The 14,598-nt window shown below is 41.4% G+C and overlaps 1 protein-coding gene across 12 annotated transcripts in view; it reads right to left on the bottom strand.

Annotated features, from left to right (window-relative positions):
• EML6 (EMAP like 6) overlaps positions 1-14,598 on the bottom strand; it is an 86,272-nt gene that overhangs the window by 13,114 nt on the left and 58,560 nt on the right. For 7 of the 12 annotated variants that reach the window (XR_011738049.1, XM_065833613.2, XM_071805610.1 and 4 more), the window contains 9 exons: positions 14,308-14,435; positions 12,879-13,020; positions 12,354-12,506; positions 11,973-12,104; positions 10,927-11,015; positions 10,135-10,311; positions 9,824-10,025; positions 9,488-9,614; positions 758-836 (listed from right to left, as the gene is read on the bottom strand). Coding sequence is in view for 11 of the 12 variants with exons in the window: in XM_065833613.2 (XP_065689685.2) it covers positions 758-836; positions 9,488-9,614; positions 9,824-10,025; positions 10,135-10,311; positions 10,927-11,015; positions 11,973-12,104; positions 12,354-12,506; positions 12,879-13,020; positions 14,308-14,435 (1,229 nt within the window). In the remaining variant the exon portion in view is untranslated. The other 5 variants (XM_071805614.1, XM_071805615.1, XM_071805618.1 and 2 more) reach the window with 2 other exon arrangements.

Raw genomic sequence — 14,598 nt, 5'->3', positions numbered from 1 at the left:
TCCTACCACAGTTTAATAGCTACATGGGGCATCAGGTATTTGCAAATATCTTTACTCCAAGAGTCTTCAAAAAATCATTCTCATAAACTACCAGACTTTTAACAGACCAAATTCTGACCTTGAAGCCCTTACAGGAATGAAAGGCAGCCTGTAAGTTACTCTACAATTAAATCATTAATTAGAGGTGTAATTTCAGCTTACAATAAGGAAATTTCCTCCAGAAAAACAATGATGGCTAATGGATTGTTGTTAAAGTTGCTTTGATAGCTCAGAGGACAGACTTGAGGAATCTGTCCCCAACACAATTACCGCTGACTTTCAACAACTCGAATGGCATTGACAGACCCAGCAATTGTTGCAAACTGTCCACACAGCCCACAGAATGTTCCTTGCACGCTACATGGAAATTCCAATAAGTTGTTTGGGAGGCCCTACGGTTTGGGGAAAAGGGTATGGTGCAAAGTCGCAGAGCAAATTTCACCATTCAAAATCACAGGTGATTTTTCATGAGTGAAAAGTGCAGTTTCTGAGTGTATCTCTCTCGGGGTTGTGGAGCGAGCGTGGGTTGTGCTGTGGGTTTGGAGAGACCTGATATTACAGGTAAGTGTTACCGGCCTGCATTTGGGGTTCTGTCTGATCGAGCCCGCTGTCTGTCCCACCTTCTACCTGTGCATGGCCTCAGCTGCCCTCAAAACAGGGAGGAATTTCACCCAGCACATGTTACTTTCAATGCAAATGAGAAAGTATTAAGCCTGACCTCAACCAGTTTCTTTTTTTTGCTGATATTGTTCTTTTGCAGTTTTTCAGGCTGAGGAGCAGCTCTGCTAACTGGTGGTCTGAAACAAACATTTAAAACAGAAGAGAATCAGTACGTTTGAAAGCAAAAGAAAACCTTCAAAGTCACCTCCTGTGTTTGGTAGGTGAGCAGGAAATGGCCAAGTGCAACTCTCGGAGCTGAGTGCCTGGCTTTTGCTGGAGTTACACAATAAACTGAAATCACGTGCATTTTGACGGAAAGAGCAGAAATAACACCGATGTGGATTCTGTGGATCGGTGGCAGAACAGAGCACCTTACAACATTCTTCTGAAAAAGCAAAATGATTTAAATCCAAGGGAAAATCCTTGCATACTACGTGACAGTAAACTGTTGCTTTCAGAAATGATCTGAAAGATGTTCCCCAGCCTTGCTGCTTCTGGAAAGCCCTGTCCCAAAACCTTGACATGGCTTCATTTTGATCTTCTCAAAGTCATTTTGAAGATAAAATGATTACATTCTAGAATGTACAAGTCCTTCATCTGTGTGAATTTAACAGGCTAAGGCCAGCAAAGCATTTTTTATATAATTACAGTTGCCGAAAGTAGCTAAAAAAGACAAATGCAGAACACAGATTGAAACAAAACAGTCTTTAGAGACAGATAAACTTCAGTGCTACTATTGATCCTTCCAAGCAAAAAAGGGCCCAAAGCTCAGAGGAGCGGAGGGGTTCAGCCTCCAGAAGCTCATGACCTTACACAATCAACTGGCTGCACTCCAGTGACCACTGTGTCCATTTAAGCATAATGATTCTCCCTTCTCGTTAGCAGAAATTCATGAGGATTAATTCCAACCCTGTTGACAGCAGAACAGAGCCAGGAAAACTGCACTGGATTACTCAAAAAATTAGCCCATAAAAACCTGGCCTAGATTCTGTGTGGTGTTTGATCATCTTGTACTTAGAAAAGAGGTTTTGCTAGAAGGTAGCAGTTGAAGTGGTGAATAAAACCAGATATTACAGTTAAGTGCTTGCTCCAAAACATCACTTGATGGCTGCTGTTCCTGGTCCAACCCCCAACCCACTGCAGGCCTTGAAACTCCAGCTGTGGGTTCTGGAGATGGGGTTAAACAACAGGGGGGGTCTGGAACTAAAAACCAAAAATGTCTGGCCTCAATTTCTTTAATAAGCGCTGGAATTCAGAAAGCATTTGCACAGTTTAACATTTAAAATATGTACGGACTTGACAAACATGATATATGCTGTGAAAATTAGATTGTTCTTGTCCTTATACTGTAACTACCATTCTCATTTGGCAAAAATTAACTGCAGAAGAATGAAATCCCTTTTGCTTAGAGGGAGCTGCTTTTTCTGGATATGTATTTTTTTTAATGGAGGGTATTAAAGGCAACAATGGACAAAATGCACAGCTAGAACACTCATTGCTACACAGCTAGGACACTTAGTGCAAGAGGTAACACGAAAAACCTGAGCTTTAAAAAAGACAGAACAAAGCTGGAGCTAAACAAACGAACCCACTAAGTACCAGCAAAGTACACGAGCAGATGATCTGGTGACAATAAAAGAGTGAAAGAGTTACCTTGATCCCCTTGTAAGCAGCAAACAAAGCCAAGTAAGAGACTTAATACAGTTTAGATGTACTGCTGACCGCTTTACTCATGCACAAGCGTTTTGAGGGTTGATCAGTCATTCCTTTGTGGCACAAAACATGCTATTCAAGCAAGAACTAAAACAGAAATTAAAGAGTGCACCGCTCTACAAATCGGGAAACGTGGCACCCCTGGCTATGCTCTGAACCGAAGATGCTCCGAAGCGCTGGTTCTGCTCCCTGCACACCCCATCCTGCACCAGGGGATTCCATGTGTCGAAACTTAAGTCTCATAAGCACCAAGGAGAATTTCACACAATGGCTGCTTGTTTTCCATCCCAGCTCAGCCCGCAATTTAGCCTCCTAATTGTTTGCTGGTAGGCCGGCTCAGGGGCACAGCTTGGACTTCAGTGCTCGCAGGGAAACAAGCACCTTTCTTTCCTCCGGAGCGGCCGGTCCAGCCACGTTACGTAACCAGCGCTGGTAACCGGACCCAAGAGCAGCGCAACCACCCGCGCAGAAGGGTGGAGGAACTATTACAGAACTTAATTCTCTTACAAAATAAAGTCATTATGCGATGCTAGAACAGCAAATGCCGTTTCAGCCCAGATTTACTCCGGCCTTTGAATCGGCACTTAGGAAAATAATAAAACATTTCCTTGTATGCTTCCTGCTCTTTTTTCTGTTTTAGTGTCATTTTAAAGTGGATCGCTTTTACACTTCTTTCCCTAGAATATCAGTTGAAGTTTATGACAAGAGCAAGCCAACATCCTTTATGAAAGCAAGAGCACACTACCACTATGACATGACTGATAATCACTGGATTGTATGCATGAGATTTAATTTGGAAACATACACACACACGTATACTTTTATACATATCTATTCACAGTACACACAAACACAAACGTTGTGTGCATTCATATATACACGTACATGTGTATATACACACGTATGCATTCATTGCCTTATTATCATCTTAATAAAACAAATGTAAAGCAGTATCAAATTGTTGCCATTTTAACAAGCCATGTCATTTTTAACAAGACTGTGACCACACCTGGTTTATTTTGATGCACAAGACGGCGGTGTCAAGAGCAGAAACTTGCACGGTAGCGAATGACATGCATCACCCTTGCCGACCTATGCAATCTGCATGTGCATTCGCAGCAATCTGTGCTTTTTCTGTGCTGGGTGCTGTCAGTACTTACTTGACAATTCCCTGCCTCCAAAGGAAAGCAAGTTAAAACATAGTACAAGCATTAATGGTTTCTTTCCAGCGATTTCAAATAAATACGCTTATATTAGGTTATGGGATGAACGAGTTCCAGGAAAGATAAGACACAGTCAGACATTAAAGGGCTTTCAGTTCTTTAGATACCGTGAACACAGCAAATAACATTTCTATGACTAGCGTTTACCTGTATGATCTGCTTACACAAGTAGGCACGGTTATAAGTCAGTGAGCCAGCTCATCATTTAAACTGACGGAATCTCACCCACTCTCTTTACGGGTCTTCACGCAGAAATGCGAACAAGTGCAAGTGACAACTCCTTCCCTCTGCCCTGAGCAAGGAGCCGAGACAGCCAAGGGCCAGGAGCAGGAGAGGAGCCCGAACCATGGGGCGTGAGCAGGAAGCACCCAGCAAACCCAGAGCTGGGCAGGGGCAAGGAGGAATGGGGCTGCCAGAGCGGGGAGAAAAGAGATGGGATCTGAGAGAACGGGGAAAAAAGTTAGATCCATCTAGATGGAAAATAAAGGAGAGAGAAAGGAGACTAAAAATTGTTACGATAAATTCTATAGGCCAAACATAACCAATTCATGTTTTTGGAGCACATGGCGTAATCGCTCTTTAATGAGAGATGCTGTCTGTATCAGTACTAAATCGGTGAGAACACAAATATTCTGTTCTGAGGAGGAGGTTTGGAGCAGGGACAGATGGCTGCAAATGTCGTGGCAGTGGGAAGGCGATGGCTGAGCCCGCAGGAATGGGAGAGGAGAGTCCACGTGGGGCCTGTGTGCGCGTTCAGACGCTGCTGGCGGGACAGGGAGCCTGCTCGGGTGCTCACAAACCCACCCAGCAGCAGCACTGCTCCCGAGAGAAGAAAGCAAGGTTCAAAGAGGGGTTAGACCATTCACTACTGCTGGCTTGGTTTGGACAGGAGAATTAAAAATCCAACGTTGAAAAAAATGTACTGTTCATTGCAGCACAAACGCAAAAGCAGCTTTTCAAAGTACACTTCCCAAGGGCCCTAAAACTGCTGCAAAACTCCAGAGCTTTAAGAAGAGATTAAAAGATTTTGTGAATTCAAAGCCCTTGGATTTTCCCATCCCGACACACATAGGAGTTTTACACACAATTGTTCCTGCCGTTACTCTTGCTTTACATTCTGTAGATAACACAAGATGACAAAAAAGAATAGTATTAACGTGAAAACATCCCACTCTCTCATACAGTCAATCAAAGCAAAGCTGAAACAAAACTAGGGGGAAATGTTAATTGCAATCTAAATTATTTTTTAAAAGCGTAGAATTGAAAAAGCCTTAGCAGGGTTACAATATTTATGATTTCACATGTATGCTGAAGCACTCTTTAAAAACAAACAAAAAAGATATTGCAGAAAATGTGGTGGTGATAACCATTTTCCTATTTTATGAAGTCATTGCATTCACACATCATTCTAGTTCAGTCTCCAAATGGGAAACAAGCAGATAAGATCATCAGTTCTGAAAGAAATCTGAAGGCCTTTATTTTTTACTAAGTTTATAGTTCTAAACACCTCGTAAAGCTGTTATTCTGAACACCAGTTTCAATCAGGCTGGCGCTATTGCGCCGGGATGTGCTGTCCATAACGTCTGGGCAGACGGGGCTGGCTGGGGGATCCCTCCGCTGCCTTTGCCAAAACCACCCTCAAGGAACACAGGCTCCTTCCCAGGCTCCAACCTGCACAAAAAGCTGAGTATTTCGCATCAACCTCAGTGCAGAGAGCACTCAAGTTCAGAGAGCCATGCTGGGAAGATGTGCGTTACGGCAGCACCGGCATCCTTCGATCCCACACCCTCTCTAAGTGTCACAGCAATGGCCGAGAGCTTTGGGGCAGCTCTGTGTGAGCCGGGGAGAGGAAGGCTGGACTCTGCGCTCAGAGGGACTCCAGCAACGCCCGTCACAACGCGTGCGAGCCTTGGGGACAGCTGTGACACAACCAGCATGCTGCCGAGCACACTGAGGATGCATTCACTTGACATAACGCTGTCGAGAAAGTAAAAGGGAATATTCCAAAGGACGCTACTCGTTCTCCAACAGTAGGTTTTTGCTGAATTAAGCCCAAAGTTTTCTCCAACCACGAGAGGTGTTTTTCCACATACGTTTTGAACAGCCCCCACCTACACATAAACACAACACAGATTCACATTCAAAGCTTGTTGTATGTAAGAGTGCATGAGCAAATCCTGTAATCAGATGTCTAATAATTCAGTTTATGGTACAAAGGCTTGTACTTGCCACTTGTGGGGCTATTTTGAAAGCTTATATAATTCAGCTCATGTTGTTAGAAAGAAATAAATAATCAAAAGAATAATATTTGAGGACAGAAAAATCCAGCTTCTTAACCTTCTTTAACTTCTTTGTCTTTATCAGAACACATGATTACAAACGATGCATAAGAACACAACTGAGAACAGGTTCCGAGACAGGTAGCTCACCGAGAATGAGACAAGTCTTTATGTCAAGAAAACAGAAAACTAGACATACACGCTAATGCTGCTTTTTGTTTTCTACACATTCAACCTGCTTTCAATGGTTTTCCATCACCAGGTGTATTATAAGAGTTGTCAGTTTATGTGGAGTCATGCAAATCGAACTAAACGAAAGCTGCAAACATAGATGTTAGCAGGTAGTAGAATGCAAAATGAAAATCTGTATTAGTAACAAGCTCGCTTTCCCTGTATAAATTCTTTGCCAGTTCAAAAGGAAGCCCTTTTCGGACACGCAGCACAACGTGACCCAACGCACCAGCTAACACAGCCGCAAGACATTTAGAGACTCTTCCTCAGGCTCATCTCCTGTTGTTTTTCCATCCTAAAGCTCCAGGTGCTGACAGAGTCAGTCCATCTTGGGTCCCCCATGAAAATACCAGACCAAGATTTATTTCAAATCCTCTAAGTAAAATCTATCGCGTAACTTCTATGTTCCTCCAAGATGTCTGCAGAATCGTAATTATTTTAATTAGACATTTTATTTGCTAAGGAAAACCCTTAATATTATCCCCAAGTTTGTCACATGTAAATTTTTTTTCCCTTTGTACTAATTCTATTTCTCTGTCCAGTTTGCTTAGGGGCTCAATACTCTGGAGATGTGGAGAAGCTCAGTTAATACCGATTTCCCTTTCACCTTGCTGGCCTGTGCTGAGCACAGAGCACACGCTGCGCAGCAGCAGAGCACGCAGGGCAGCTGCTCTAAGTCACGGTTATCTTGTATCGGGTCTTATGCCAAATCTCTCCTCCTACTCTCTTTCCCATCACGGGGGAGAGAAGGGCCAAGAATTGTTTCTCCTCTCTTTTGACAAAAAACCAGTAAAGTCTTCGTATTAATTTGGGGTGAGTCAATTGTGACTTGTTGATTCTTTACCGGAAGGGGGGTGTTTGTTGCAAAGCTTTCCCCGGCAACCTGGTGCTGCATCAGCCCTTGGCCAGATACCTGCAACTGTTTGAGGACATAGGTCACCCTTCCCAGATCAAACTGCTCCTGAATTGTACAATGATTTGCTATTTCTAGAGAGATAATGTACTCTGAGTTTTGCCAGATTCACCACTCTTAATATTACAGAAGCAGAGAGTCCTGCAAGCTTATTCTAGCAAATGCAAAGGTTAAAAAAGTGGAGAGGTTGCTACAATACAGAGGAAAATAAACCAGCCATCTGCTTGAAGCAAAACTGTCTCCTGGTGTCACGCAGTACCTTTGAGCACAGAAATCACTTGTTCAGCAACAATTCACCTCCCAAAACACAGAGAGCTTATTGTCCCTGACCCCAAGCAGCACTCGGCATTCCCTCTCTCTTCCTTGAGCTCAAGGCTGTGTTTTCTCTCTTTCCCCCCACTTTTCTTAATTTAAACTTACTTTGTTTAACTCTGTGTTTCTACCCACTATACCTATGAAGAAGTCACAATTTTTCCTTTCTCAGACACACAATGAAAATACAGCAAGGGCGACACCACTTATTAGTTTCTTATCACATTTTGCAGTGAAGTGGAGCAGCAGTTTTTCAGCTCTTGGGATGAACTCACCACTTCTAACTTTGAGCTTTCCAGCTTGCAACGTCATTTTCAAAATCTACACAGTACGTTACCAATCTCAGTGCACAAATCACATCAAATGCACAATCTTTGAGGTCTTCATACAGACATACAGCACAATTACAAACGAGAAAGACTTTGGATCTGGAGTATTTCCTCCAGACAACCTCCCCCCTCAAAAGACTACAAGTTGCCCCATGTACCTGCCTGAAAGAGACCGGCCAGAGTCCGAAATCTCTAACAACTGGCTTTAAATACTTGTCATTTATATTAGTGCAATGAAGAAAGGGAAGTGAATGTATGAAGCTATATATGAAAAGTATGGGATCTGTTCACAAGTTTATCAGAACAGCAAATTCCAAAGTTGTGATTAAATTGAAGCAGCTGTAATTGAAAAAGGACATATTAAAAATGTGTAGAAGAGTTGTCTGTGACTTTAGCAGAAAAGATGGAAAGGACAGTTACAAGGGCTTATTTTTAAGCTATTTTAAAATGAAGTATGAAACTGTTGATTGCACAGAGGCAGTAAGAAGCAAAAAGATACGGAGAATGTTAAAACCTTCCTTTTTGCTCTCCTCGGTCTGGAACGTGTTACAGGGTAGAATATTCTTTCGGATAGGCCGCAGGATGCTGTGTTCATGTACAGTCATGTACGTGAAAGAAAAGAGAAGGAAAGTTCCTGGGCACCCAAGGGACTGCGGTGATTTTCACTCCTTGGCTGAAAATAGCGCTGAAAAGCTGCAGAAGAGACTGATGCTGATGCTCAGATTGTTGCTAAGTCACTAGTACAAAACAATTGTAAGCCCAGCTTAATTGGTCAATTAAACTCACTCTACAGCTGCTTTTGCATCATCAAAGCAGAATAAAGCAGCTGGAAGGTACGAGGCTTTCTGGTGCAAAACATCTGGCCACTGTACCATTGGCACTTGTTACTTCACGTGCCAGCTACACGTTCTCAGTAAAACTTTGTGGTGAAAAAAGGGGGTGCAACATTTTCCTTCTCATCTTTCACAGCCAACATTTGTGCTCCTAGTCCAATACCAAGTGCAAAATCATTAGCTATTACTTTCTCTCCATCATGTTCAGCACTGCATTCTTTGAGAGCTTCAAAAACATAAACTAATTTATTTTACAAAGGTCTGCACAAGATTAGGAAGTGTTAGTAACTCCATTTTGTATTTTGCAAACCAGGACACCAAAAGTTGCTACTAATTTTCAGTAGTCAAGTAAAAGTACCTTAGACCTTAATCTGTTGAATGTAATTACATGTTACGTGTTTGTTCAAAGAACCGATTAACAGTTTTCACTCACCCACTGCCTCGGGTCTGTGTTTCACCGGATCCCACCCTCTATGCACAGCGCTTACCTCTTTTCTTTCCTCTCCAATACTCTTCTCCTTCCAGCTAAAGTTTTCAGAATAATTCAGCCTAAGGCCAACACGTACTATGGCAAATTCCAGCTTTAACAGTAACAACCTGACACAATTATAAGCAACTGAAAATCTTTCAATGAAAACTCCACCACAAGCCTTAACCACCAAGTATTTACCCTATCACAAACACCCTGCTGCAGACCTATGTACAGCTACACATGCTATAGGAAAGGCTATAACTGCTTATGCGAACAGCAGAACGGAACACAGTGCTCACAGGTGTTTTACTTAACATATATATATATATTTTTCTCCATCGCATTAACACATTGTACCTTGTAAACACCATTTAACGTGTTTAATATCCCTATTTCATTTCTAAGGGCTAATTATAGTTGAATGAGAAGAGATTCAATAGAATGCAATGTACGTTTGGAAACGAATGCTGTTGTGTGACATACCTCTCTTCCACTGAAACTTCCTTCAGCTGTTGATGTGGTTTTGTCCCTTCCATTTCTCGGATGCTTACTGCATAGATCTTAGTGGTATAGTCAATTGCTTTTTCTCTTGCAACATCGCTATCATAACCTTAGGAAAAGGAAACACAAAATAAAACAAACTACCCTGTTTCATAGTGAAAGAAGAGAAAACAAGATCTGCACCAATAAAAGGAAACAAAAACTGCCAAGCTCTCCCTACACTGATCTTTAGCACAGGAAATTTTCTTGCCCACTTCAAGTTAAACACCTGTGGAATGAAGACTAAATCAAAGACGTGTTTTACACAATCCTTTTTACCTCCATCTTCTTCTGCGTCTGTGTCTGATTCTTCACTATCCACCAGCTTACTCTCCTGAATGCCCAAAAATTCTCTGGTCCAGATCATGAGAGCTGTGTCAGCACCACCTACAGTCAGCAGCACAGAATCATTGTGCAACCACCGCACGTTGGTTACCTGTGCGCTGTGACCCACGTACTTCTTGAACTTTGCATGTTGGCCCTGTAGCACAAAGAATTCGCCCATCAGCAGTCTGACATATTGCAAACAGTGTCCCCTTAATTCCCTTCCTTGCGCGGTTTCTAATCACAGAAATAAATACACCTCTTACCTTCACTGGATAGGAAAAAAGCTTCACAAAACCAAAATCATCTCCTGTAGCTAAGAGCGTTCCATCTTTTGTCAGACTAGCGGCATTGACAACGGTGACATCGCTGTGCATGGGCCAGATTCCTTCACAAGTAGGACCCAGAACACATGTCCAGGTGTCCCACTCAATCTTCTCTATCTGCAACCAAAATTTCCCCCAAAGAAGTCATCTTAATACATGCTAAATACACACTGGTTTCATGCATATATTTGTCTATGTTTGATATTAATTTTTTTAGTGTTTTTAGAAACTGTTCACTGTTTCCATCTGTGTATCTGCATCGAAGGGCTTAAAACTTTAAACGGCCCGTTTTCCCAAAGTGAAGTATGACTTGGATACAATTCTCCCTACGGATTTTCTGAGGTGCTAAACATTGGCCATTTTGTGGAAGAATTATGTGTCACAAATAGCAATATCCTTAAAAGCCGGGCCATAGTCCTTACAGATGCTTTATAACCTGTGTGCACACTGATTACACAGAAAACAGGTGACTGTCCAGGAAAGGAAATGATGGCAAATGACTGCTATCAAACAAATCTAAATACAGATACAAACAGAAACGTGCAAGTTCTACCATTTACAAATGCTAGGAAATACACCATACGGAATAACTCAATAATTCTAATTCTAACCACTGTAAATATAGTCGTTTAAAAGGAAAAAATACACCATTTGAAAACAAAATATGCTCATTTTTCAACAGTTCATAAAAATAACTTTCACGGTAAAAAAATCCAGTAAGCATAATCTTACCTCAGCAATTCTTATAATATGCCTCTTCCCCCTTGGTGCTTCAAAAAATAGTTGTTCTTTGGCACCAGAATTGACTTGCAATAACTTTCCTGGACACAAAAGAAAAGTTTATTAGGAATCTTATTCATTATTATGAATAGGATGAACTTCCTTTTGATTAAGTGAAGAGATTTCTGAGGCTAAGCTAAGAAATTATTCTCCAGAGTTACTCATAGCAAAAGGAAAACAGATGCTTGGAATCAGTGTCATAAGAAGCCTGAACTCCTGATTCACTGCAGAATATTTTAAATACCATCCGACCTCCTTAAAAATTGTGCCTTGCAGCAAATCCCTTTCTTCTGATCAGAAATATTTCGCTTGTGTTTTCATCATCATGACAATGGAAAGTAAAAAACCAATCAAGCAAAAAAGCCAACAAAACAAACACCACCAATGCGCATGTTAACAATTTATACAACGATTTGGCAAAACAGCTTTGCGGAAAGTGAAAAGCTGACAAGAAACGCAATAAGGGTCTGCGGTAGGATTCTGCCCTTCCTGTGTGCACCAGGGGAGCAGGGCTCAGACACACAGGTGGCTCCACACTCAATCACATTAGCTCCAGGAAGGATTATTTGCACAAGCTCGTTATCGATCCTGCTAGACTTTAATCACTTGTGACAATAACGCTCTCTAAGTTCATCGCAGTGATTGCCATGTCATGCTCAGCAAAGAAGAACGGAAATTGGATAGAAAAGGTGGAAAAGAAAAATGTGCCACACACTACAGAACTCTAAAAAGAACAAGGCATAAAAAGCAAATGATGTTCATAAGAGCTGTTTTAGTCGTATGTTGTCAGCAGTGAAGTACCACAGACTGGTGCAAAAGCTGCAAATGAGAATGAATTCCACCAACAAATACAATTGCACTGAACCCATATGGTGCTTGATGTTGAAAAATCACTTGCATTAGTAGTTACAGTTTATCTCAGAACTGGAAGGAGAACAGTTTTCTGATATTCTGATTTATAGACATTTCAAAGCTGTATCTCTGGTCAAACATTTTACCTCTTGAGTCCCAGTCAATGTGTGTGATATAGCTGGAGGCGCCTTTACAAATGCCAACTCTTTTGCTGGTGAGTACATTGTAAATATCTACAAAATTATCATGGGAAGCCACAGCCAGGTACTTTCCTGATTCTGTAAAGAGACACTGAGGTTACCAAAGCTGTACACGTTATCATTATTACTGCTATGCATTTTTACTACTGTAGCACATCTGGAGGCACCAGTTAGGGTGGGCCCCACTATACCATTGCATCCACCAATACAGAATTGTTAACGATTTAACTGCATGGAGCACATACAAAGCCGTTCTACCTTCTGAACATTCAACCTTTTGTCTAGCCAAGACAGACAACGCCCTTTCACCTGATCATCTGCTTATACCTCGTGAAAACTTTATATCTGAGATCATTTCCTTCCTGTGGTGAAAAGAGACCATGTCTTCAACAGTGTCGGCGTTTACCACCAGGAAACTCCCGTCATTCAGCCCCACGGCCAAGGCTTTCCCGTCAGGAGAAAAGGCACAGCATCGGCCACCTTCAAAACCAAAAGGCAACCTGAGATGGAGAAAACTAGCAGCAAACTGCAACTGAAAGGTTTTTACGTCAAGCATACACTTTTAAAATAGATTTGTTATATATTAAAACAAATATGTGATAGGTGGGCTATGGTTACTTCGTTTTCTTATTATTCATTACAATAGATTATAATCCTTTTTCTTCCTACCCTTCTCATAGACTTGACACATGCCAAAGACAATTTACTTCCTATGCTTCCAGTTTCTTAATGACTGTGTCCTCTTCCTGCCTAATTAACGTCAGAGACACACACTGAAAGCACACACGGCGCGGTTACAGAAACAGAGCAGGCTCATCGCTACCGCCACAGTGCAGGCCACGTCGGAATTACCTTTTTTGAGCTTCCTCACCGCCAGCATGCGGTGCTGGGACGACAGTTCCCAGATCCGGAGAGTTTTATCATCACTCACTGTCGCACACACGGGCAGGAGAGGATGAGCTGCCAAGCCCCAGACTTCTCCTTCCATATGTCCCTAAAGGAAATCATTTAACATAAGAGAAAATAATGCATGTGGGTTCATGTAATACGTTCCAGCACTTGCCCTGCCTCCTTTTACAAGGCTCAGGCAATAAGGCCGCCATCATCTCCTCTGAAACATCTTCCACATTCAAAGAGACAGGAATGTTTGGTCTTTTTCCTCTAATAATCATTTAAAATACACTCTTCCTTAGTTTCCTGCACTGTTACTAGCTGTAATTCTTCTACCAGTCTCTTCCAGACTCAAAATGAAGAGGCAATAGTTATGCCCCAAACAAGACTTTATCCTGAGTCCTAATACAGGCTGATCTGTCTTCAAGGTTTTAGATGCTGGAAAACTTGTTCACCCAACGTACACATACTTAGTTCTTAAACTCTTCTCTCAGAACTCAGATTTCAATCTGTAACCACTCTCCTGCTCTTTGTCCTCCCTTGACTTGCAGCCAGCTTGCTGGAGCTGCATTTCAAGGGGAAACCATTGCTTACTGGTCTCAATCTGTATTTCAGTTTGCTAACTGGCATTTTGCTGAGGTGGAAAAATACCAGTAAAAGAAAAACAGGAGGAACTGTCACGACGTATTAATAACACCTTATGTATTTTCTGTTTTGGCTCAAGTTGATGTATGCAAGCACGTAATTTAAAGTGGATGACAACTATACCACTTCTCTTTACCAGAAAACTCGCAGCAAGCCGGTAACGTTAAGGTAATTTTACTATCTCACAACCCTACTGTTCATGTGAAGGAAACTATATTAGGATGAGACTGCAATTCCAAACTGGTGAATGAGTAAAGCAGTCTATAAAAGACAGCTTCACACATTTAGGTTAGTAAGGCTGTCAGCAGGCGATACAAATTGGAAAGATTACTTTATGTGATCAGGAATAACTGGAAAGAAAAATACAAAAGAAACAATATTTTTGTAACAAACAATGTTGATTTAGTCAGTTATAGAAAACAAAAAGTAAAAACTTGACAAATTATAACTCGGTAAATGATATATACAATTTTCTACATATAGACATTAGGATTAGGATATAGACATTACTCTTCAATTTCATTTTTATGTTGGGTCCTAAAATACATGTCTAAAAAAACGCATAAAGGTCTTGTCAGCCTTTGAACTTCAGAATCTCAAAGCCATTTTATGTAAGAAAGCATCAACTTCTACCTGAGCAGGGAAAGGAATGGTGGCCAACAGGAATTCATGAGTGCAGAAAGAAAACGGGGAAAATCTTGTATTTCTACAAGGAATATTTTGATATGGAAGATCCATAGAGTACCTGAACAAGCAGAGTCATAGGACCACTTTTATCAATTTCAAGTATTTCTCCATTTTTAGTTCCCACTAGTATATGGCCATGTCCTAGGCTGATGGCTCGAATAGAGGGATTGTCTTCTAAAAGCAAACCTGAAGAACACAAAGATATTCATTTTAGGTTTTATTGTGAAACCAAAAAGAGCCTAGTATCACCTATAGTTTACACAGGCTCTTAATCTATAATTAAAATCTGTTTTAAATGAGGAAACTTGAGATATGCTGGCCTGACCAACTACTGGACACCCCGTGGATT

Source organism: Patagioenas fasciata, chromosome 3, assembly GCF_037038585.1.
Source record: "Patagioenas fasciata isolate bPatFas1 chromosome 3, bPatFas1.hap1, whole genome shotgun sequence".
Classification (NCBI taxonomy): domain Eukaryota; kingdom Metazoa; phylum Chordata; class Aves; order Columbiformes; family Columbidae; genus Patagioenas; species Patagioenas fasciata.
Note: the sequence above shows the minus strand (reverse complement) of the source record. Positions and strands in the feature narration are given on the sequence as shown.